We start from the raw sequence: 23,512 nt of genomic DNA on the forward strand, positions 1-23,512 counted from the left end.
ATAGTCTGCTGCATTAGCAGTAGTACAATTATGCTGAGGTAGAGATTATAGCGAGAGAGAGAGAGAGAAACAGACAGATAAATAGACAGACAGAAGGAGGAAGACGATCATTCAACAGCCTTACATCCAGAGTAACAGAGAAATACTAGCACTCGATCAGAACAATCAAAGTCTGTTTGTGACTCACATAAACTAATCAACAAATTTGTTTCCAATGCAAACTACTCACACGATATTCACAAATTTCTCTCATTCTGTTCATACTGTGTACACACAAAGAGTAACGTGTTACTTTATGTGAAGGACTTTCAGATACATTGTACTTCCCTTTTTTTTCTCCCTTGTCTGCTGGAGCAGGGTGGTTCCAAAATTATGTTCCTGATTGTGGTTGTGGAGGAGGCACATGAGTCATTTTTTACCAAAAAAAAAAATCATGTACAGACTGACATTTCATACATAAAATTCCCTACAGTAGATAGGCAAGAAACTATCCTGCCAACATTTCTGAATATACATTGCACAAACAGGAGCATCCAATGTCATAAAAAAGAGTACTCTGGACATCCTACTTAGAAAATTTGACATAGGGAAATATGACAAAATGTATGTGACTTCATTCTTTTTTCTCTTGCAGTCTATTTTGTAAGAAAAATAAGACTTAAAAAGGAAATCATGCTCAAAACAAACAAAACATCTATATGAGTCTAGGCGCTTCCATTGTGATCAAAACCAAAAGTATCAATTTCAAAAATCACCTTGTATATGAATTTCATGGAGTATAGAAGACTAGAAAAATGGGGAGTAAAAAAAAGCCCTGCACTCTCATGGCAACCAAGTTCAATTATTGTCAGTAATGGGGGATGTAAGATAGACCGTGTGCTCACACCAGCTGTTGGTGGGTCACTGTTTAATGGAGTAGTTGAAGTTGTTACCAAACTTGTCCATGTACCTCCGCTGATCTACCCGGTTCATGGCCGCAGCGACTCTCTTCATGGCTTGCCTGACAATACAAAAAAATACAAAAGCAAAATGAGAAAACGAGAAAAGGAATACATGGAACCTACTTCACAGCAGTCATTTCTATTCATAAGCATTGTCAACAAAAGCGCTCATTTGTCTCAATTTGAAAATGTGGCAAATAACACACTCAAACATAATAAGCACACAGTGCACTACCAATGTTGGTATAGGAACTATCACATTATTCACATTTCCTCAGATTCACTCTAACCAAATTCTGAATATGTCAAATAAAAAGTAATCCTGGCAACACTGCTAAGTCATTCACTGCAATGATACTGAAAAGGTTAAACATTGCAAATTCAATGTCTCCACATTTTGTTAATACATGTATAGTCAACCTCGCGTAAGTCGACATAATCGGGACTGAGCAAAAACATGTCGACTTACGCGAATGTCGACTTATGCGTAAGTCGACATTTTGTCGACTTATAAATGAAAACTAATTTCCCCTGTACAGAGTAAGATTTGGATCACTAATACTATGCGGATCGCTACCCAAATCTTACTCCTTTTGCCGCCAAAACATGCCTCCTGACATCAGCAACAATAATGTTTTAGTTCATGCGTAAATCCCGCGCGGGTTAGTAAACGACAATGCACAATTCCCAAATCTCAACCAGTACTGTACAGTCCCTTTAAAATGAGAATGACAAATGTGTCTCTTCTTGGCAGAAATGCATAGTCACTCCCGGGGAGTATAATCCCCAACACTGAGCCCTCTGGCACTCAAAAGTAGAAGTGTTACTGAGGTAGGCCCATACTACTATCACATTTTCATTCCATGAGAACAACTTGGGGGGGGGGGGGGGGGGGGGGGGGAGGGAGGCAGGGAGATGTCAAACAGACACTTATCACATCACTGCATGGATGCATCTAGAGAACCTGACAAGTTGTGACACGTCAAGGTGCAGCTGTACCTGCTCAGAACACGCTTTTCCAGCCGATTTCTGGATGTGTTCTCAATCTTCCTGATGTCGGTCAGGCCCGGGTACTTCTTGGCCTTTCCTTTGCCTTTCTTGCCGGAGCCTTTCCCTTTCCCTCCTTTTCCGGCACCCCCGGCTCTTCCCAACGAGGAGGAGGACGATGAACCAAGGTCCAGTCCCGTTGCACCCTCGATGTCTCGCAGCAGTTCTGGATCCTGCCATGCTGCTGGATGTTCTAAATTTGACAGCAAGTTATCAGAACCAATATCTGTTTGAAAAGTGCTAGTAGCACACAAGCTCTGGTAATTCTGTCTGTATGTCTGCTCTACAATACACTGCACTCTCACATTTTACTGATACAGTCCACTATACATTATGTTCACATAATAATCCATGCATAAAAGCATAGACTCCAACTCTCCCGCTGAAAGCCCATTTTCGCAGAATCTCCCGTTCTCCCGCTTGAGATTTGATTTCTCCCGCCCTGGCTCTGTGTCTCCCGGTGGAAAGGATTTCTTACTTATTGCTATCGTATGTTGAAAAAATAAGCCTTAGATAGCACCAGAGAACATCTAGAACCCTAGGAACTTCATGCTTTGCACTCATCAACTTGAGGTCTCCCGTTTGCTAGGGGTTTCGGGCAGGAGAATCTCCAGATGAGGTGCTTGGGGTTGGAGTCTCTGTAAAAGGTGTATTGAATTTCAGACCAGCAAAGACCACTTTCATATTTCTTGTCTACAAGCAAGACATCACAAAACATTAAAAAAAAATTGTAGTTGATCATCTAACTTCTTGGCAATCACACTTTATGAAACAGGATTCAACAGGGCCATCAAAATTGCTCAACAGCACAATATAAATATTGTCTTTCTCTTCTGAGTATAAGTTGAATTCAAGTTTGAAATATATTTCCACATGAGAAAAGGGTAAATTTGGTGTCTTTCATTTCCAATCATTGCATTGGTACTCCATAATAATGAGACACCTACTTGTACTTTCATTAATGGGAGTTCTTCAGATATGACCATTCAAGACTTAGTGACTAAGTAGCCACTAACTCACAGCAGAAAGCCTTTGCCTTTTAGAAGGCAAATGGGAGTTGCCCACTGTATTCATGAAAACAGAAAGAAAGTACATTTCCAGTCATCTACAGGATACTGACTTGATCTAAAATGTCATACTTCATGTTGTTCTTAAATGCAAATGTGAGAAAATTTTGCATGGAAATTGAGAAAAAGTGCCAAAAGAGCTACTGCCATTAACATTAATACAATACACACTAAACATTATATACATTATATAACAAAATGATTATCATTTGTACCTTGTGCAGTTGCTTCTGACTTGGGTGTGTCCGATGGCCTGGAGTCTTGAGGATTCCCAAGCTCATCTCGTGGTATTATTTTCCCATGGAAAGGACACTTGACAAAAAACACAAACAAGCAAACAAACAAACAAATTACTAGTTTATGTGCAATTTTGATTTGCTTTGGTGTGTTGACTTTGGCATTTTAACATAAAACAGAAGGAGAAAGTCATATTCCATGATATAAAGAATCTAGTGGTACTGGGTGCATACTGCTGGTTGCCAGGGGAGGAAAAGGCAAACTTAATCACCGAGGCTCAAGGCCTTCCTCCCCGTTTTTACCACTGTATTTGTTTTCATCTCTACACAAAGCTCACCTAAAAATGATTTCAGCTTATTGATCAACAGTTCTCCACACTCACTAAATATTGGGTATTGGATTAGGGGTTAGGGGTTGGTAGTGGTGTTTAATATCCAGCAATTGGTCAGCATCCAACCCAGATAAAGCCATGCACATGCCACAAAATTTCACAAACACACACACCTCAGCACAAATAAAATGCGCTTTATATGAATTTATGCATTACGTAAATGTTATTTTAGCTTTGTTTTGCTTCTTTTATTAACCTTTGGGCCTAGAATTGACTCTTTAGGGAACTCCTACTCCTGGTAGTTTGCATAACCCTTAATGGCCTCTTCTTTTTCTTTTTTTTGAGGAGGCCATCACAAGCACATTTCAGAGGGTCCCAAGGTGGTATTTCTCCCACACCAACCTTGTGTCTGTCCATCCTCTCGCACAGCGACCCATTGGGGAGGGGAGCCCTGCACTTCCACTTGACAGGCTTGAAGGAGCCGGTGAAGTTCATGACTCGGGTCTTCAGGTCATCCTTAATGGACTGTGTGTTCATGCCAACAAATGAATGAAATGCAAACAGAGATGACATCTAAGATTGATGTCACTAAACATTCTTCTGTTGCTGACATCTTGGAAGACATTATTTCACCTTTCCATTCAGAATCCAACCACCCAAAATAAATCAACAGTTATCTTTAAATCAGTTATACTCATTTTGGAGAAATAGGTTCCTTACCAACATTGTACTTTTGGGTTTTTTTTTTTCTTTCTTTCTCATCTTCCTCATAGTTTTGATTGTTTTAACCCGTTGAGGACAGACTGATTTTGCTACAACATGCATTTCCCATAGACACTTGCCTGAGTATACTCGGGACTCGTCCTCAATGGGTCAAATTCATCAATCATTTGCTACTGCTGCACTTAGCATTTTATTTAACTCTTTATTGTTTGTTGTGTTGTGTTTGTTTTAAGAATGTCTTTCTTGCCCTTGGCAATCTTTACCCACATTTTTATTATTTGACTTGTTTTCTTCATTTTAACATTGTAAATGGCATCTATGAAAATATGCTTTATTAACCTGAGTGATAGCGACAAGCAATCTATATATGAATGTAAAACTCATGAACAATGAAATGATAATAAGTCTACAAAGAAAATTATATCTAACAGCATACCCCCACGGTATCTTCATTGTGACAGCAGCATACACTACCTCAAAGAAACAGTGGCAAATGAAATCTTGTTTCCCCCTTATTTCTGTTACTTTACTTCTCTTTGAAAGCTGTAGTCAAGGTTTCATTTTTTTTTTACCCTACCTTATGAAATGCCAACAATGAATAGTAGAAGTCAAAATAAACATCAAACCACAGAAATATGGGTCTCTTGGAGTGGAAACATTTTACATCCAGGAGAAATCATGCCAAAAGAAGTGCTAATCAGGGAAACAACATGGTAAAGAACAAGCACAATAAGGCTTTTTTATTTCCTGCCCAAAGCTGCATAAGTCACTCTGTAAATCTTGCTGGAATGCAGATATTTTGGACATACCTCGATAACAACCTCTTCATTGTCAACGTGAGATATCCACGTTCTTGCATCTGTGTCAGGTCTGGAGAAGGGGGAAATGCATTCTGTTAATCAAAAATACAGACACACAGACAAACAAACAAACAGACACACACACACACACACACACACACAAATATAATCATTCATCTTTCACTGATTTTCTACTAACTTGTTAGACATCCTTAGTAGCTACAATACTTCACAATATGTTACATACGAATTAATTTCACCTACTCAATTACTGATACATGGTTGAATTGAGCTGTTACATTTATTCAATGAAATGTAACCGTTGTTTTGATGACAAAATAAAGTGCAAAGCCTTGTTAACAGCACATTCTTTCTGCCACTTCCAAAATCTCATTCACTCTTGGCCTGTGGGATGATCACTTCTGTGAATACTGCTGGAAATAAGAAAGAGGTGGCAGCAAAGGTGGATGACAATGCAGTTAGACTTGACTGACCTCAGGATGACCGGGGCCTTAATGTCCTCCGGGTTTGACCAATAGGCAAGGTCAGTTCCAAAGGACACCACAGGAGCCCTCTTCAGGAGCTCCGCCCGTTCCTGTTCCTCTGCCGTTAGCTTCTTCTTCCCCTTTGGAGGAATGACGTAGGTCCTTTGATGGATGGATGGATGAAAATTGAGTAAGCCAACATCAGAACAAAGAACATCACAATTGCTACCCATAGATTCAATGCATATGAATGATGCACGCATTGATTTACATCCATTATGGTTTCACAGGAGCCTACTTCATAACCACGGCTAAAATGAAGAGAATGTGTCATCTTCGTTCACTGCTTATGTTAACTTTCCACGAATGGACTTGGAAAAAGATATCATATGGAGCTATATTTGCAATCAAGAACAAAAGCCATGGGTATGAATGTAATTGAGTTGCTGACTCATTACTGTGTTTGGTGCAGGCAGTAGGGCCTACTTGATTCTAATCAATGATGATAAAACCACAGTGAATAATATGGTAATATACAATGTAACAAAGTAATATAATTTCATTTAGTTATACATACTGCATAATTACTTCTCATACCTTTGTTAACACTTCAGATTCTCATTTTTAACAATCCAACTATTAGACAAACTTATTATTCTGTTCACACAAATGTTCCAATTTGCTTCTTTCCATTGTGCATGAACAATTAAAGAAATGAAAATGATCAATTCACAATGACTCTGGGTATTAGAAAAAGTGTTACATGATACTAGGATACATATTTTTGCAGCTTATCTGTATACATATCCATATTACATTGATTAATGAGCTGTCAGTGACACTGTAACAGGTGATCAATGCATTTGACATTGATTCTTCTTCTTCTCTTATGGCACAATGTGACAGGTTGATACTGTTCGTTGATTATTGCAAGTCACTTGGGGCAAACTCCAGGTAGGATCAGTATCATTTATCCCTCGCTGGTGTGGGTCTGTAGGGCGAACCATTTCACAAAGGTTTACACCCTACTCTTTACTAAGAGGTGAAGTGGGATTTACCAGTATTACGTGTTATAGTTATGATTCCCTAATACACAGGACCTGCATTTAATATCTGACCCAAGGGACAGTATGTTTTTGCCTCTTACTAGATTGGATGTAATGATTGCACATGAATATTTCTCGGTTAGACTTAATAGGACTTCAACCTGAGCTTTTGTACAGCAGACACTCTGCCAACCGAGTCCCCTCATCGCCCCTGACGCTGAGTGATGATCCCAGGAATGCTCTATGGAGGACTCACCCAGGAGGAGGCTGCCTCTCATCCCGAATCTTCTTCAGTCGCTCCTTCATGGCCGCCACGCTTCCCGCCTGGGAGGTGGGATCAAGGAGATTGATGTCCGCATCCCTGTACGGATGCCAGCTGGCACTGGTCCCCGCCTCCCCCTCTTCCGTCTGCTCCTCCTTCTCTGCAGGCCTCAGGTCTGAGCAGATTATAGTTACATCACGATCAGTCAAATTCATTCTCAAACATTTTGAAACAGAAGCAAAACAAATGAACAAACAAACAAACAAACCTCACAAAAATAAATACTGCAATGTATTCACTGCCAATGGTAGCTGTTACTTTAAAGGACAAGTTCACCTTCATAAACATAAGGATTGAGAAAATGCAACAATATTAGTAGAACACATCAGTGAAAGTTTGAGGAAAATTGAACAATCGATGCAAAAGTTATGAATTTTTAAAATTTTTGTGTTGGAACCGCTGGATGAGGAGACTACTACAGCTTGTGAGTCATATGCGTACAACAGTATAAAGAAAATGTAAAAGAAAATTCAACATATTTTCACTTTTTTCGCATAATAAAAGAGCACTTGACTTGCCTCTTTCTAAAGGCAGGGGGAATGATATTACCCATAACATTTGTCGGTAACGAGTCAGGGGAATGTGTACTTTTTTCAAAAGATGGAATTTTGTGAAATTTTCTTGATATTTTCCTTATATTGTTGTACGCATGTGACATCTAAGTTATTCATACACTGCAGTAGTCTTCTCATCCAGCGGGTACTGCACAAAAACTTCAAAAATTCATAACTTTTGAATGGATTGTCTGATTTTCCTCAAACTTTCAATGATGTGTTCTACTAATATTGCTACATTCTCTTGGTCAATCCTTATGTTTATGAAGGTGAACTTGTACTTTAACATCACATTGGTGTGTGGTGAGGTTTTCTTAATAAATTGCGGCCCTCATGACATGCTCATGTGCAAAAATTACAGTACATTGTAATGAAATCTATTCTGTACTCTACAGTTTGCATTGAGCATAATTTGAATGAAGGATAAAGCTCTGTTCAGTATACTAAGGATCAAGCAAAGTTGAACAAAACATGAACACAAGATCCTAGAGAGTTACTGAAGAAAGCAGGTCTAAAAGCTTTCCACACAATTTCAGATAGCTGGACTAGTTATTGCAAGCAAGATTTATCATTGTTTATGTTCTTGCTTTCCTGTGTGTTTAAAACAGTAGTTATAGCAGATAACTGGTTTCTCCTCTAAAGCTTAACCGTATACACAATACATGCCTTCTACTTACATTTGTTTGCAGAACAAATGTAGTACACAATGATTTGTCTTTAAAAAAAAGGAATTTCCCATTTCAGTCACAGGTAATGAAATACACTCACCAAATTCCCGTTTTAATTCTTCTGGGATATCCGCCTCATATCCCTCTTTCTCAGGGACGGCTTCAAACCCTTCGTCATCATCGTCATCGTCCACTGCTTCCTTCTTCTCTTTAATCTTCCCTGCAGTGCCTTTCCTCTGAGGCCTTGACCACTGCACACTCAGCGTCTTAAATTTCTCCTGACTGGCCAACACCTCCCTCTTGAGGTCAATCAATTGCTTGACCTTATCAGACTGACCCATTTTGGTGAGTGACTGGAAAGAAAGAACGGAACTGTCAATATTCAAGGTTGCTCACTTTTTACATTTGTACAATGTTTACCCTTCATCTCTTTCTTGTTCTTGATTGTCCATCCCCACAAATAAGAAAAACACCAAAGATCTACTATGCACCCCAAGGTACATAACAAGTATGAATACAATTTCAACTGCTCTTGAACTGTTATTGCTGTTTTTGTTTTTTGCTGTTTTATATTATTGGGGAGTACTTGATGTTATGTGTGGGCATTCAAAGATGACCATAAATTAAAAATAAACATTGTACAAAAGAAAAACCTATGATGCAATTGGTTACATAAATGAAAGCAGGAATTTTTTTTGAAAGTTGTAAGTTTCATATGGAGATCTATATCTAGTTTCCAAATCACACCTCGAACAATTTACTCAAGAAACATTCACACTTTAGTAAATAGCATCTTCCAGTACTCACCAATGAATGCAGCATTGTTATATCACAGAAGAAATATCACATTCCCTTACAGTTATCAGTTAATAGCCAGTGGTTAATGTGTATTTTAGTAAGAATCTTCTGCTAACCTCCATCCAGGCATTGATGTTGGTCAGGTATCTGGTGCCCAATAGAAGTTGCTGGTCAGTTAGGCTGGTCAAAACATCAGTATTGTCGACATCCTCTCTGATACTTAATCCACCTTGCCAAATGAGAAATACAAGAAATCTATAGTTCTATAACATTTTTACTGTTTTGTTAGCAGTGACTGCATTACTCAGATTTGGCCAAATGCTTCATCGATCAGATCTGGTACTGTCTGAATCTCTAGAGGAGTAGAGTGTGAATGATCAAAGAAAAAGGAGGAAGATTCCAGGATACCTTGATTTCATCAACAAGATCACATCTGGATGTTATGTCAGATATTTGGCAATGAATCTAATCTCAAAGCTGGATGCAGTTCTGAAATATTCTCATATACAGCTAAATTCAATTATTTTCCTGTTGCATCAAATTTCTATCAGATAAAATCTAGGGCATGAAAGACAATACTCAACATGGAAAGATCACTCAAGTTAAATCTCGCTCAAAGCAAACCTTGGAAAACTGCAAGAAGTAAGCATCTTCTCACCGGCATCCACATTGATGTTGATGTTAATGCTGGTCCATGAAGGCAAGCCGTGATGCTTCAGGTTACTGCTTCCACCTTCAGTGTCATCCTCATACCCCTCTGTCATCTCAACATCCTCCCTATCCTCCTCTTCCTCTTCTCGTTCCTCTTCTCGTTCCTCCTCCTCCTCCTCTTCTGGTTCATCCTTGCTACTGTCACCATCATCTACTCCTTGAAGGTTATCAGTGTTGTCTTCTGTACAAAGCTTGGCACTGTTGTCTCCTTCCGTTCCAGTTTCACTATGGCCGCTACAGGTACCCTCTTGGGTCTTCCCCTCATCATCTTTCCCTTCTCTCCTCCCTGCGGCTGGATCCTCCTTGCTCTCCAAGGTTTGTTCACCATCTCCTTTGTTTCTATTGTCCCTTTTTGCCTCACTATGCCCAGTTACATCTCCAGAGGACTTCCCCTCTGCTGTCATTTCCTCATCCAAGTCAAATATGCTTGTTCTTACAGAGTCTGCAGGGCTGATCTTAGACGTGGTGTTGCTGTGGCTCATTTTTGTCGGTGGGTCCACTTGTTCTTCTTTCCTTTGGTCTGCACTGCCACTGGTTTTCCTTCTTTTCCTTTTAGTGGTAGATGGCTGCGGTGATTGAGTTCTTTCATCTCGTTTGAAATTTTTCTTCTGCCTTGCCTTGGGAGAATCATGGGAGTGTTCTGGTTGTGCCATATTTGGCAGCAAAAGCTGGAAACAGTTTTCACACTGCGTGAGACACTCTTGGATCTCTGGAATGAGTTCTGCAAGAGAGACAATCACATGAAGCAGTTTAAATAAAGCAATATCTCAAATTAACGGTAACACTACATTGAACTTGGTTCTTCAATATAGAGTAAGATCAAACAAACAGAACAGTTGAAGATTCATGGAGGGTGGACATGAAGTTCGAAAGCTGTTGAGTTTCACAGTTTTAAATGTTTTCCGAGCAAAGCTGCATTCCTCACATTCATATCCAAACTAGATAATATCACAAGTCCTGGCCTCACAAGTATCCCTTTCCCATACGCTCGCACATAAATCTTCCTCCAATTTCCTCTTTTTGACAAGAAATCAAAAGGAAGAAATCATATTGTTCACATCAAGTTTTTATTGAGTTGTAAAGTGTACTAATGTTAATTTCGTACAGGGGAAGAGTTGTACAGTTGTTGAATTATTGACAAAGAAAAAATAAAATGGCTATATTTTCATGTACATACAAGTGGGAGAGTAATGAGGTGTCAACATCATTACATAATCAAATTGCACAACTTTGTCTGTTTTTATTTTCCATCTATCAAGATGGCTGAACAACCCTTATTCAGCTGCTCTAGCTGGTCTTCCATGGGGTCCAGTTGTTTGCACTTGGGGCAAACCATTACAACAGGTTATGCATCCTGCTCTTCACGATGAATGAATGAAGCAGGATACATGTGTGAGTCGTGACTCTCTCACACTAGACCTCCACTTTTTGTCCTATCTGACGGACAGAGTGGTTCGCCGCTACGCATAGGAGAGAGCATGATAACACACAACACTGCTCAGTAAAACTCACTTGGATTCAAACCCATGCCCAAACTATAGCTATATGATTGAAATGCAGATATGCTAATGTCTGAGCCACCTCACTGCATTCTCACTTTTTTATTTCATTAGTGTCAAATTCTAATAAAACTTCCACTGTTCCATCCAGCTGATTGTACTCTTCTATCTTCTCATTAAAGTCAACCAGGGCTGAGAGTGGTCTTTCCCTACAAAAAGACATAAGTACTGGCTCCATTTCCACTCACATGACGTTTGGACACAATTTTTCTTAACATGACCAGACAAAGGGTGCTCAGTATCTGGGGATTTGGGGCATCATTGAAGAGGGTTTGAGATACTCGCTTACCACTCATCTCTTCTGTGATTTTGTTGAGTTTCTGGGTGCGGGCCAGCTGCAGACGCCGCTGCCTCTCTTCTTCCCTTTGCCTGGCAGCATCCGACCTGGCCTGGATGTTGACAAAGTCAACCTGGAGCAGAGACAACGCAAGCAGAGAAATCTCTTTCAGGCTTAATAAACAGCTTTCTACCTTACATACATTACATTAGCCAGTTTTGATCCGGGTCTGGCAAGATTTACCTTGCTCTAAAAGCACACTGCTCTCACACCTTCTTGTCATCTAACCAAATTTTGGGTATCCTCCTTTCTAAAGCCAACCTTCTCAATCTCCTCCTCTACCCATCTCTTCCACAATTAACTTTGCTCTACTGGCTTCTACCAGCCTACTACAATGTATATGTCCCTACTGACAGTGTATGCTAGACATTTCAAGAAACACATAAAATATTGACTCCCACATCACTATTGAAATGTATATCATCTCCAGGATGGATAAATCACTAGTTTGCTTCTTGGGAAGAGATAATACTTCATTCAAAATCCATAGCTATGGTTTTTATCTTGATGATATTGCAAATTTAACCACTTATGATACTTCAAGTCCTGATTCACAAAAGATATAATGGCATAAAGAGTTTCTATCTGTGTATGTAAAATCCCTTGTTTTCTCTCTCTCTCTGCCTATCTATCTATCTATCTATCTATCTATCTATCTATCTTTCTATCTCTCCATAGATCCGTCTATCTATTTGGTGTGTTTATCTAATCTCTGCAAGTCATCTTCAGCTACACATTCACTATACCAAATCACTGGATACACTCTGCAAGATGCCTAACTCCTCTTTCCCTCCCTCACCTAACTTTCAGTTTGGCCTATCTATTAACATGAAATTACAAAAAGAAATTGATTAAAAAAAACTAAAACTAACACAAATACTCACTTCCTTTTCTAGTGAGTATTTTGTTATATATATCTCTTTATTCCAATCTCTCCTGTCACAGCAGAAAACACGGGCGATGGGTGGATAAGGGAAAGAGAATTCTGTACTTGCAAACACTAACTGACATGCATGAATTCCACTAGGCCAACGGTGGTGCTTGCAGGAATTCACTCACCTTTTTGCAGTTCTTCAGGAAGGTGTACCCCAGACCCAGCTTCTTGTACGCCTTGCCAAACTTGTTGTGCCACTCCTGCATGGCACGCAGGGCCTGCTCCTTGAGGAGCTTGGCAGCAGGCTTGGGCGGAGGCAGGGGAAAGTCCACGTTGGTCTCCACCGTCAGCTCCAGATACTCCTGCATGTCGGCCACCAGGAGTTCGCGGAAGCGATGCGATCGGCTGAAGAGCTCATTGATCACCTGATCAGCATTTACAGGGAATGGCATGTTGTGCATTCATAGTGAAAACATGATCAGTGCGATTAATGGAATGCCTATCGATCCTTTGATAACAGAGAATGGTATAAGCCAGTTCAGAGATAGCTCATGTGCACATGGGTACAAATGACCTTTCATTTTTCTCAGTTGGTTAGGCACTTCATTCAATTCAAAGTGACATAATGCAGCAGCTTGTCCAACATAGCAATTTATGGAACTCGTATTCTAACAAAGAATGAACCTGTGTAGATAGAGTGACCAGAATGGTTCGTCAATCAACACTTTGGGAAGCATCTATTTCATTGTGCTGTTTTGAATACATTAACAAACTTTTTCTGTTAACAATGCCAAATACCAGGCTTGCTGTCAGGTGGATGTGCTGGCAGGCACCATTTATAAGGATTCCATGAATAATCAAAGCATTACAGATGCTTATCTCAGTGAAATTAAAATCCAACCTGTCTCTTGGTACTAATGACCTTTTTCTGCTCATGCTCAAACTGGAATCCTGAACTGGCTTATTGGTATACCATCTATTCATAGTAAAAACAGTCATAATTATACCATCTAGCCTAGTCTCTATAGTCGGCACTAATCTGGATATAGGAATTTATCATTATTATTATTATTATTATTATCTTTATTATTATTATTCTCTTCTGCAGGGCTCTGTCCTGCAATCACTACTACCTGAAGACCGCACCATACTTATCTTTTTGTTTCTTTTTTCTTAAATCTTTGCAGAAACAATCTGCATGAATTTAACGTTATGTTTTTGGTTTAAACGTTGTTAGCAAAAATTGAAAACCTTCCCCCTAAAAAATCATCATACCTAGGGTTTGACAGTACAACAATCTGAGGCAATGCACAAAAGTTTTTCTTTTTAATTTGTACTTAAAGACGGATATATGGGAGATTAATGTGCAGATTGATAAGAGAAAAAAAAAAGTAACTGGCAATATGAGTTCATCTCATTTACACATGTGGTTGATATCAATATCAGTCTTTGCAAAACATGTGGAAGCCTACAAATTCTATCCTTTTCTATTGTGTGTCTGATTTTTCATAAAACTTTGTTTACCAAGTTATCTTGAAAATGGATTGTCATTGCAATTGATTTCCTGATATTTCATCAATAGGCTATGTCATGACTTACTTTCATTACATCTACCGGGTATTACATATTTTAATGACTTTTTAACATATATGGGACTTGAAAAAGGATTTAACTTACCTGAAAGGCTGAAAGGCGAATTTCTGCATGATCTTCTTCCAGTTGAGTGATTATCAAATGGAAACAGTGCTCAACATAAGCATCTGACATTCTAGAAATGAGTGGATGAAAATGTAACAACAGAGTTAATGCCAACTTGCATCTCGGTGATTGGGTAGCATTTATGGGCAAGTCCAAGATAAGGTCCCCTCAGAAGGCTAAATTTCATCTTTGCTCAATATTGACATGTTTGGTATCATTTTGAAGCTTATGAGTTGAAGTTTTGATTTCCGTGGAGGAAAAAATGATATTATGTAAATTTATGCAAATTTCAAGGGCTTCATTTGCATAAATGTGAAACACAGCGTTACGTATGGGACATTCATATTAATTCAAAGGAAAGCAAATAATATTTGATTGATATGTGGACATAAGAAGTTCATCACATAGTTTAACTTGGTATGAAAATTTAGGGATTATGCAAATGATTATGCAAATTAGCTCGTGTCCTATCATGAGATGTCCCATACGTAACAAAATGAGGTCATTTTTTTAGGTTTTTGGGCAAGTCCAAGATAAGGTCCCCTCAGAAGGCAAAATTTCATCTTTGCTCAATATTGACATGTTTGGTATCATTTTGAAGCTTATGAGTTGAAGTTTTGATTTCCATGGAGGAAAAAATGATATTATGTAAATTTATGCAAATTTCAAGGGCTTCATTTGCATAAATGTGAAACATAGCGTTACGTATGGGACATTTATAAAAATTCATATTAATTCAAAGGAAAGCAAATGATATTTGATTAATATGTGGACATAAGAAGTTCATCACATAGTTTAACTTGGTATGAAAATTTTGGGATTATGCAAATTATTATGCAAATTAGCTCGTGTCCTATCATGACATGTCCCATACGTAACAAAATGAGGTCATTTTTTTAGGTTTTTTCTAAAATTGCTAAGGTTATTTTAATGCCCTTTTGGAAAGTTCTAATTTATTGTTTAGAGAAATTAAATACCAGAGAAAAAAGAAAAAAAAGTGAAAGAAATAGTTTTTATTAGGCATTGAAATAATGTTACGTATGGGACAAATGCGTTACGTATGGGACATCCTCATACATATTGCATGTGAATGCATGTAGCTAGATGGGAAGGTCTCTCAGTACCTAAATGGTCAATCATCCTGAAGATAGCATCCCAACATTGTAGCCACTTTTTGAGTTATAGACACTTGAAACAATACATGAACTTGACTGAACAATTTCCAGAAAGGGGGAGGGGAAAATGGCAAAATACACATTGAAAAATCAGCATTAAGGGGATGGTATAGTTTTTTTTTAGAAATGGGGATTCAGTTTTCAACATTTAATGCTCTGATGATTAGATACCAAATATATGAATTACTTAAATAACAATCCTAAGACTAGAGGGATTCAAAGTTTATGTGATGGAGTTCCAATTTGAAATGGTTGTGATATAAAGTAAAACAAGGAAAAGTAGAAATTACGCGGTGCGTAAAATATGTCCCCGCCGGAAGTAGCATTTAGTAGCAAAATGTACAATATAGGTAAAAAGATCAAGGTCAAAGGTGAAAGAAGTCAAGGGTCAAAATTCTATGTAGAAGTTTTGAAGCCCTCACCTAGTGCCATCACATAAAGCAAACGAAATCGAAATCGGGTTAGAAATGGCGAAGGAGTAGCATTTTGTAGCCAATGTACAATATAGGTAAAAAAAATCAAGGTCAAAGGTCAAAGAAGTCAAAGGTCAAAATTCTGTGTAGAAGTTTTGAAGCCCTCACCTAGTGCCATCACATAAAGCAAACGGAATCGAAATCGGGTTAGAAATGGCGAAGGAGTAGCATTTGGTAGCAAAATGTACAATACAGGTCAAAAATCAAGGTCAAAGGTCAAAGAAGTCAAAGGTCAAAATTCTGTGTAGAAATTTTGAAGCCCTCACTTAGTGCCATCACTTAAAGCAAACGGAATTTAAATCGGGTAACAAATGGCGAAGGAGTAGCATTTTGTAGCAAAATGTAAAATATAGGTCAAAAATCAAGGTCAAAGGTCAAAGAAGTCAAAGGTCAAAATTCTGTGTAGAAGTTTTGAAGCCCTCACCTAGTGCCATCACATAAAGCAAACGGAATCGAAATCGGGTTAGAAATGGCGAAGGAGTAGCATTTTGTAGGCAATGTACAATATAGGTCAAAAATCAAGGTCAAAGGTCAAAGAAGTCAAAGGTCAAAATTCTGTGTAGAAGTTTTGAAGCCCTCACCTAGTGCCATCATATAAAGCAAACGGAATCAAAATCGGGTTAGAAATGGCGAAGGAGTAGCATTTTGAAGCAAAATGTACAATATAGGTCAAAGGTCAAGGTCAAAGGTCACAACTGAAATTCTGTATAGAAGTTTCAAAGCTCCCATGTAGTGCTATCATATAAAGCAAACAGAATCAAAATCGGGTTAGAAATGGCGAAGGAGTAGCATTTTGAACATTTTGATCACACACGGACGCACGGACAGACGGACAGACGGACAGACGGACACACGGACACACGGACACACAGACACACACACGTACGGAGCCCGTTTCATAGTCCCCTGCTCGAACTCGTTCGGCGGGGACAATTATTATTTTTTAATTGCAAGTGATACAGAAATTGTCCTTATTCAGTTTTCAATAGTAGCCACAACAAAATTCATGGGTATACATACTGAGGTGTGACTCGAATCAATGACCTGACTGCTAGACAGACATCATATATCTACTCGATCACTGGGGTTCCACGCAGCAGGTATTGCTTATTTATTAAACTTAATATTTCTTGTGTCATGTTGTTTTTTATTGAAACTAAATGGCAAACTGCCCTTCGTCAATGGAAGTAAACACTTTAAACTATTCAATTTTTCAGTAGTAACTATATATCCTGATAAAATAGGGCATGATACTCAGGTTGGTCATAAAAAATATGAAATATGATTAAATGTGATTATGATGGTAAATATCTGGGGAATATTATTCCCTTGTCAATCTGGATCAGTATTTGAGTAATTTCAACTGATTCCACCTCAATAATTACGCAAAAATTTGTTTATGGGTATTTTGCAAAATTATTTTGCAAAATACCCATAAACATGGTTCTCCACACACTAAACGAATGGGGGACAAATGGCATGCATACCCAGGTTGGTCATAAAAATATAAAAATATGATTGAATATGATTATGATGGTGAATATTTGGGGAATATTGTTTCTTTGACAATCTGGATCAGTATTCGAGTAGTTTCAACTGATTTTACTTCAATAATAATGCAAAATACCCATAACCATGGTTCTTCACACACTAAATGAATGGGGGACAAACTGTCCCATACGTAACTGTCCCATACGTAACTCGTCATGTCTGTCTTTAATTAGAACCTGTAATTAGAACTTTTTGCCTAATGACATGAAACTTACCTGTGATAATCTTGAGTGTTGTGACTTTCATCACAGTGAGTTACAAGTTGTAGAATGATATACTTTCAGAGAGTTTTGAGGTTGAAAAAAATGTTCAAAAAAACAAAATTTTTCTGGTCCCATACGTAACGGCACATATTTTCTCTTCTAGAATATAATTGTCAAGGTCATTTTTCTCAATTTTTTACATGATTATACTTCTCCTGGATATTAATCACCATGATGAAGTTCAATATGATCAAAGGCCATTAACACTATTTTTAAGGTCATAAAAGTCTCTGAATGTCCCATACGTAACGCGCGCGTTATCTTGGACTTGCCCTTTTTCTGAAATTGCTAAGGTTATTTTAATGCCCTTTTGGAAACTTCTAATTTATTGCTTAGAGAAATTAAATACCAGAGAAAAAAGAAAAAATAAAGAAAAAGAATTTTTTTTTATTAGGCATTGAAATAATGTTACGTATGGGACAAATGCGTTAGGTATGGGACATCCTCATACATATTGCATGTGAATGCATGTAGCTAGCTGGGAAGGTCTCTCAGTATACAAATGGTCAATCATCCTGAAGAAAGCATCCCAACATTGTAGCTACTTTTTGAGTTATAGACACTTGAAACAATACATGAACTTTACTGAACAATTTTCAGAAAGGGGGAGGGGAAAATGGCAAAATACACAATGAAAAATCATCATTAAAGGGATGGTATAGTTTTTTGTAGAAATGGGGATTCAGTCTTCAACATTTAAAGAGATGATTGGAAACCAATCATATGAATTACTTATTAGAGCATAAAATCCTAAGACTAGAGGAATTCAAAGTTTATGTGATGGAGATCCAATTTGAAATGGTTGTGATATATATAATAGAAAAAAAAGTAAAATGATTTTTTTTTTTTATTGCAAGTGATACACAAATTGTCCTTATTCAGATTTCAGTAGTAGCCACAACAAAATTCATGGGTATACATATGTACTGTACATACTGAGGTGTGACTCGAATCAATGACCTGACTGATAGACAGACATCATATGTCTACTCGATCACTGGGGTTCCACGCAGCAGGTATTGCTTATTTATTAAACTTAATATTTGTGTAAAGTTGTTTTTTATTGAAACTAAATGGCAAACTGCCCTTCATCAATGGAAGTAAACACTTTAAACTATTCAATTTTTCAGTAGTAGCTATCCAGATAAAAATAGGGCATACATACTCAGGTTGGTCATAAAAAATATAGAATATGATTGAATGTGATTGTGATGGTAAATATCTGGGGAATATTGTTCCCTTGTCAATCTGGATCAGTATTTGAGTAATTTCAACTGATTCCACCTTAATAATTATGCAAAAATTTGTTATGGGTATTTTGCAAAATTATTTTGCAAAATACCCATAAACATGGTTTTCCACACACTAAACGAATGGGGGACAAAGGTCATGCATACCCAGGTTGGTCATAAAAATATAAAAATATGATTGAATATGATTATGATGATGAATATTTGGGGAATATTGTTTCCTTGACAATCTGGATCAGTATTTGAGTAGTTTCAACTGATTTTACTTCAATAATAATGCAAAATACCCATAAACATGGTTCTTCACACACTAAATGAATGGGGGACAAACTGTCCCATACGTAACACGTCATGTCTGTCTTTAATTAGAACCTGTAATTAGAGCTTTTTGCCTCATGACATGAAACTTACCTGTGATAATCTTGAGTGTTGTGACTTTCATCACAGTGAGTTACAAGTTGTAGAATGATATACTTTCAGAGAGTTTTGAGGTTGAAAAAAATGTTCAAAAAAACAAAATTTTTCTGGTCCCATACGTAACGGCACTTATTTTCTCTTCTAGAATATAATTGTGAAGGTCATTTTTCTCCATTTTTTACATGATTATACTTCTTCTAGATATCAATCACCATGATGAAGTTCAATATGATCAAAGGCCATTAACAGGGTTCGAAATTGGCGATGGTCCGCTGGCCATTGGCCACCCAAAATCATGTCGGACTAGCTAAAAATCATAAAATTCTGAAGTAACTAGTCCGTCTGGCTAGCCAAAATATTGCTTCAGTGTCAAAATTGATTCTAAGTAGTCCGCCTGGCTAGTTAAAAAAAAAGTTAAGTGCGACCCCTGCATTAACACTATTTTTCAGGTCATAAAAGTCTCTGAATGTCCCATACGTAACATGCGCTTTATCTTGGACTTGCCCTAATAACAAATGTGACATGAAAGGTTGTTTATTCACTTTCAAAGTTTCATAAATCTACTGTTGCACATTATGGGTAATTATGAAAGAAGAAATAAATGTACCATCAAAAAAGTAGGTACTCAATTAGCTAATGTCACAAGTATTCAAATACAAATGCTCATGCACATCAGGGGGGTGGCTCCCTGTGCACATTGTCATTTAAGTCGCCAACAGACAACACTCCAAATGACTTAAGGCTGCAGCAGCAAAAGACACTGCAAGATCTTGGATATTAAGGTAATATGACGTGGGCCTCTAATAAACAGGACAGAAGAAAGCAATTCTACAGTCTGCCAAGAAGAATAGTATGGGTAGTGAAAGATGAAGATTAATGATAAAAAGTGATCAAAGACAGTGAGTAAACAAACTTACCCAAACTACTGAGGGTAGAAATAACATTTAACTATCATCCTCAGCAACTATAACAAACAAGTACGGGGGAAAAAAGATAGGAAAGAGAAAATCCCAGAATTAAATTGCACTTAATAAATACTTAATGACTGTAAGAGCTCGGCAAAATCTGCAGAAGATTTGGAAATTAAAAAGAAAAGCAGAATTTCCCTCCTCTAAACTCACTTGCATATCTTCTTGAGCTGTTTCATATTGTCTTGGTCAAGGGCACGTTTCCCTGTAGTTGTCAGAGTCTCGACCAGGTTGGCCATCTGCTGGCACAGGCCATGGTCAAGAGAGGCTTTACTCTCTTCAGTAGCCATAACCCACAACTTTCACAACTTCTATACCATGAATGAAGAGCACTTTGGTGAACTATGATGAGAAAACAAAAGTAAACAAACAAAACTAATGTCATTTTTATTTTCATATATTTAGAAAGTGTCATCAGCTGGGTTAACCAGGCATGCTTGTGAGATGACACAGTGTGACTATGATATGTTGTCTTCCTGGTTAATAGAAAGTGCTTTTTGAATAATGACTGCTGGTAGGCAAAAATGATTACAATAGAAGCACTCAGCATGATGTATGAGTAAACCCCTGGAAAAGAGTTTTGTGTGCATATTTGTGTTGTGTGTGTAACAACCTCTACTAAATTGAACTTGGCAAGTACAATGTGATGTTAAATTTGACCCAACACTTGATTAATAGCCATGAAACCAAACTGATAAAAAGTACATTGTAATTTTTGGATGTGTGATGATGAGCTGTCCACACGCAGGAATGACATGAAAATCACAAATTGACCAAATTGACTGTGATCACATCAACAACCATGCTGATTTCTATTTTCACTTGTAAAATCCAAAGAATATCAAATGACCTCTATAACTACACTTGCTCTATTTCAGCATTCTCACACTCAAGATCACTGCCTCAAAATGCCCTTGACTCTAGGTCACAGACTGTAACAAGATGATGAACAAGTCTTGTTGCTCTTAACACTCGCTGTGAAATTCAATTCTTAAGCAATAGCTTTAAACCAACCAAAAAAGCAACACTTAATTTCAACATTACACCATCACTACACCTGTTACAGTGTAGGCTGTGGAATCAGTGAAAGGTACAAGAACTTTTTGCAAGGGGAAGAGAGGGACTATTTCAACTCTCCCAGATTTTCTAGTATTCTACCCCACTTCCTTTTTATCCCTTTTATCCCTTACTACAGTACACATACAGTAGCTCTTTCCAGGTCAAGATCTAGTAATACTTAGCATCCTAATTCCTTTTTGTCCCAATTTTTTTTACAATCAAGGAGGAATCAAAATGGTTGGAACTTGGAAACCAATCAAAAAACAGTCGTGGAATCAAATTTAGGCCCTACGACTATGTCTCGTTCGAGTCGTTGATTTTATCAGACGTGCAACAACCCTAACCCTAACTGCGATCAGCAGCCCCAAACGCGTAGCGTAATGGGGCTGCGGACTGTAGCATTCAGGATCATGACGGGGTAGTATCGCAGATATATCAACTTAAAATTGAAAAATTTCTTCAATTTGAAGACTTACACAGGTGAAGTTGAACAGAGTTGACAACAGGTAACGTGCAACGTTTGGTTCTGCCAATACTAGTCTAACCAGTTAGTCCCTTTCTGTTCGAATTGATGACTTAATGTGACTCGGTCGAGAGGAACCTGGGAGAGCTATTGCAAATAGGCCTACACTGAATTGATGGCCAGCGCATGCGCACACAGACATCTTATCCGGTCAATTATGACAATGGATTTGAAATTTGTGCACCGCTCTGAGAAAATGCTTTACGGAATCTAAAAGTCTAAAGAATGAACTAGATCTAGATACACACTATAAAATTTACGTCAACAACATGCATAGCCGACACAGACCGAGCCGTGGCCTAGCCCCGGGGCGCTGTAACCAGTAAGGCAGCAGTTTAATGCCAATGCCATGGGCATGGCAATGGGGTCGCTGGCTGGTACGGTTAGGCGACTGGCGCGTGACGAGGCTGAGCTTTGACGTTGTAGACGTCAACATGTTTTCCGGTTACTGGGACTATTGGCGCTTCTGACGTTCTGAGGACGCCACTCAAAATATTTTGTCTGTGACAATAAATCACTCCCACAAATCAAAACAAGTCACCTAGGCCGGCCTGCCTACTACATCTTGCAAATGACCTTCACACAGAAAGGGTAAAAACCGAACGAAAAAACAAAGAACGAGTGCTAGTGAAGTAAAGACGTCTCACCTGTACCAGCATGAATAATTAAAGGGAACACAAATCGAGTGGTAGGCGGTAGGTAGATGGGGGCCGCACTGCCACTGCGCGCTGCCGGGGCGGGCCGATGCATGCCGCAAACGCCCGCCGCCGGCGCCGGCTGGGGCATTTGACTCGGAAGACGAGAGCATTTATGTATTCAGCTGCAAACTGGTACGCAACAGGATGAATTGCGCCATCGTAGGTCAAGAGTTACTCTACAGTAAAAGCTGACTATCCATGGAGCTACACTATAGCTCCATGGACTATAACAGCAGATTTATTGTTTTAAAGAAATTATTATCGTCGAGGTTCGTATCAGGGCAGTTACCCCCCCCCCCCCCCCACCCTTCCCGGCTAAATATTAGTTACTTAGTAGTTGATATGGTTAGAGTAAAGATTAGGGCTTGTAGGGTTAGGATTAGATTCAGGATTTATTAGGATTAGGGTCTGGGAAAGGGTTCGGAGTAATTGCCCCAGACCCTCGATCTAGGGTATCGGCCTATGTTTTGTGCATGTTAATTTGTTTTTTAGCTATAGTATAATAAATATCATGCACCTTTTGAGCTTCTTAAGTGTCAAATGTCAATGACGAAGTCTAGAGCCTTTGACTTTCTGAAAGAGTTAAACAAATTCTTTGTCTTTTTGTCAGAATTCTCTGTCTTTGGCAAAATATAGGTTATTTCTTCTTCTTCTTCTTCTGATTAAGTCTGCCTCCTTCAATAGACTGAAGATTCTTGCAGACTGGTGCTATTTACATTATAATACAATTTATTTACAGATATTTACAAGCACATAGAAAATATGACGAAAATAACCAGCCACTGTGATCAACCGTTAGACGGTTTCGAAATGATCCCACTGATGGCGCTGAAACAATTTCTGACGACAGGGAATTCCAGTTCCTTACAGTTCTTGGGAAGAACGAATGGCGATGCGATTCAATTCTCGAATATGGTACCTGATAGGAGTGTAGTGG

General features: G+C 38.4%; 1 protein-coding gene across 1 annotated transcript; it reads right to left on the reverse strand.

Annotated features, from left to right (window-relative positions):
- Positions 1–900: 900 nt before the first annotated feature.
- On the reverse strand, positions 901–22,555 carry LOC139709910 (UV-stimulated scaffold protein A-like). The gene is made up of 15 exons (XM_071621868.1): positions 22,525–22,555; positions 20,449–20,637; positions 14,178–14,268; positions 12,686–12,925; positions 11,579–11,699; positions 9,678–10,451; positions 9,136–9,248; positions 8,322–8,574; positions 6,934–7,114; positions 5,641–5,793; positions 5,156–5,216; positions 4,026–4,148; positions 3,271–3,367; positions 1,941–2,181; positions 901–1,000 (listed from the first exon to the last, which is right to left on the reverse strand). Exons 2-15 carry the CDS (start codon positions 20,583–20,585, stop codon positions 901–903), a joined length of 2,685 nt encoding a protein of 894 aa, XP_071477969.1. The 5' UTR covers positions 20,586–20,637; positions 22,525–22,555.
- Positions 22,556–23,512: the final 957 nt, after the last annotated feature.

This window comes from Diadema antillarum, unplaced genomic scaffold (genome assembly GCF_040938485.1).
Source record: "Diadema antillarum isolate AM-2024a unplaced genomic scaffold, OU_Dant_1.0 seq00001480_RagTag, whole genome shotgun sequence".
Classification (NCBI taxonomy): Eukaryota; Metazoa; Echinodermata; class Echinoidea; order Diadematoida; family Diadematidae; genus Diadema; species Diadema antillarum.

Coding starts and splice junctions, on each gene's coding strand:
- LOC139709910 (XM_071621868.1), bottom strand. CDS start 20,585: ATGGCTACTGAAGAGAGTAAAGCCTCTCTTGACCATGGCCTGTGCCAG. Junction 10,452..11,578: donor AATCACAGAAGAGATGAGTG/GTAAGCGAGTAT, acceptor TCTCTCTTGCAG/AACTCATTCCAGAGATCCAA. Junction 3,368..4,025: donor AGAGGATGGACAGACACAAG/GTTGGTGTGGGA, acceptor TTTTTTGTCAAG/TGTCCTTTCCATGGGAAAAT.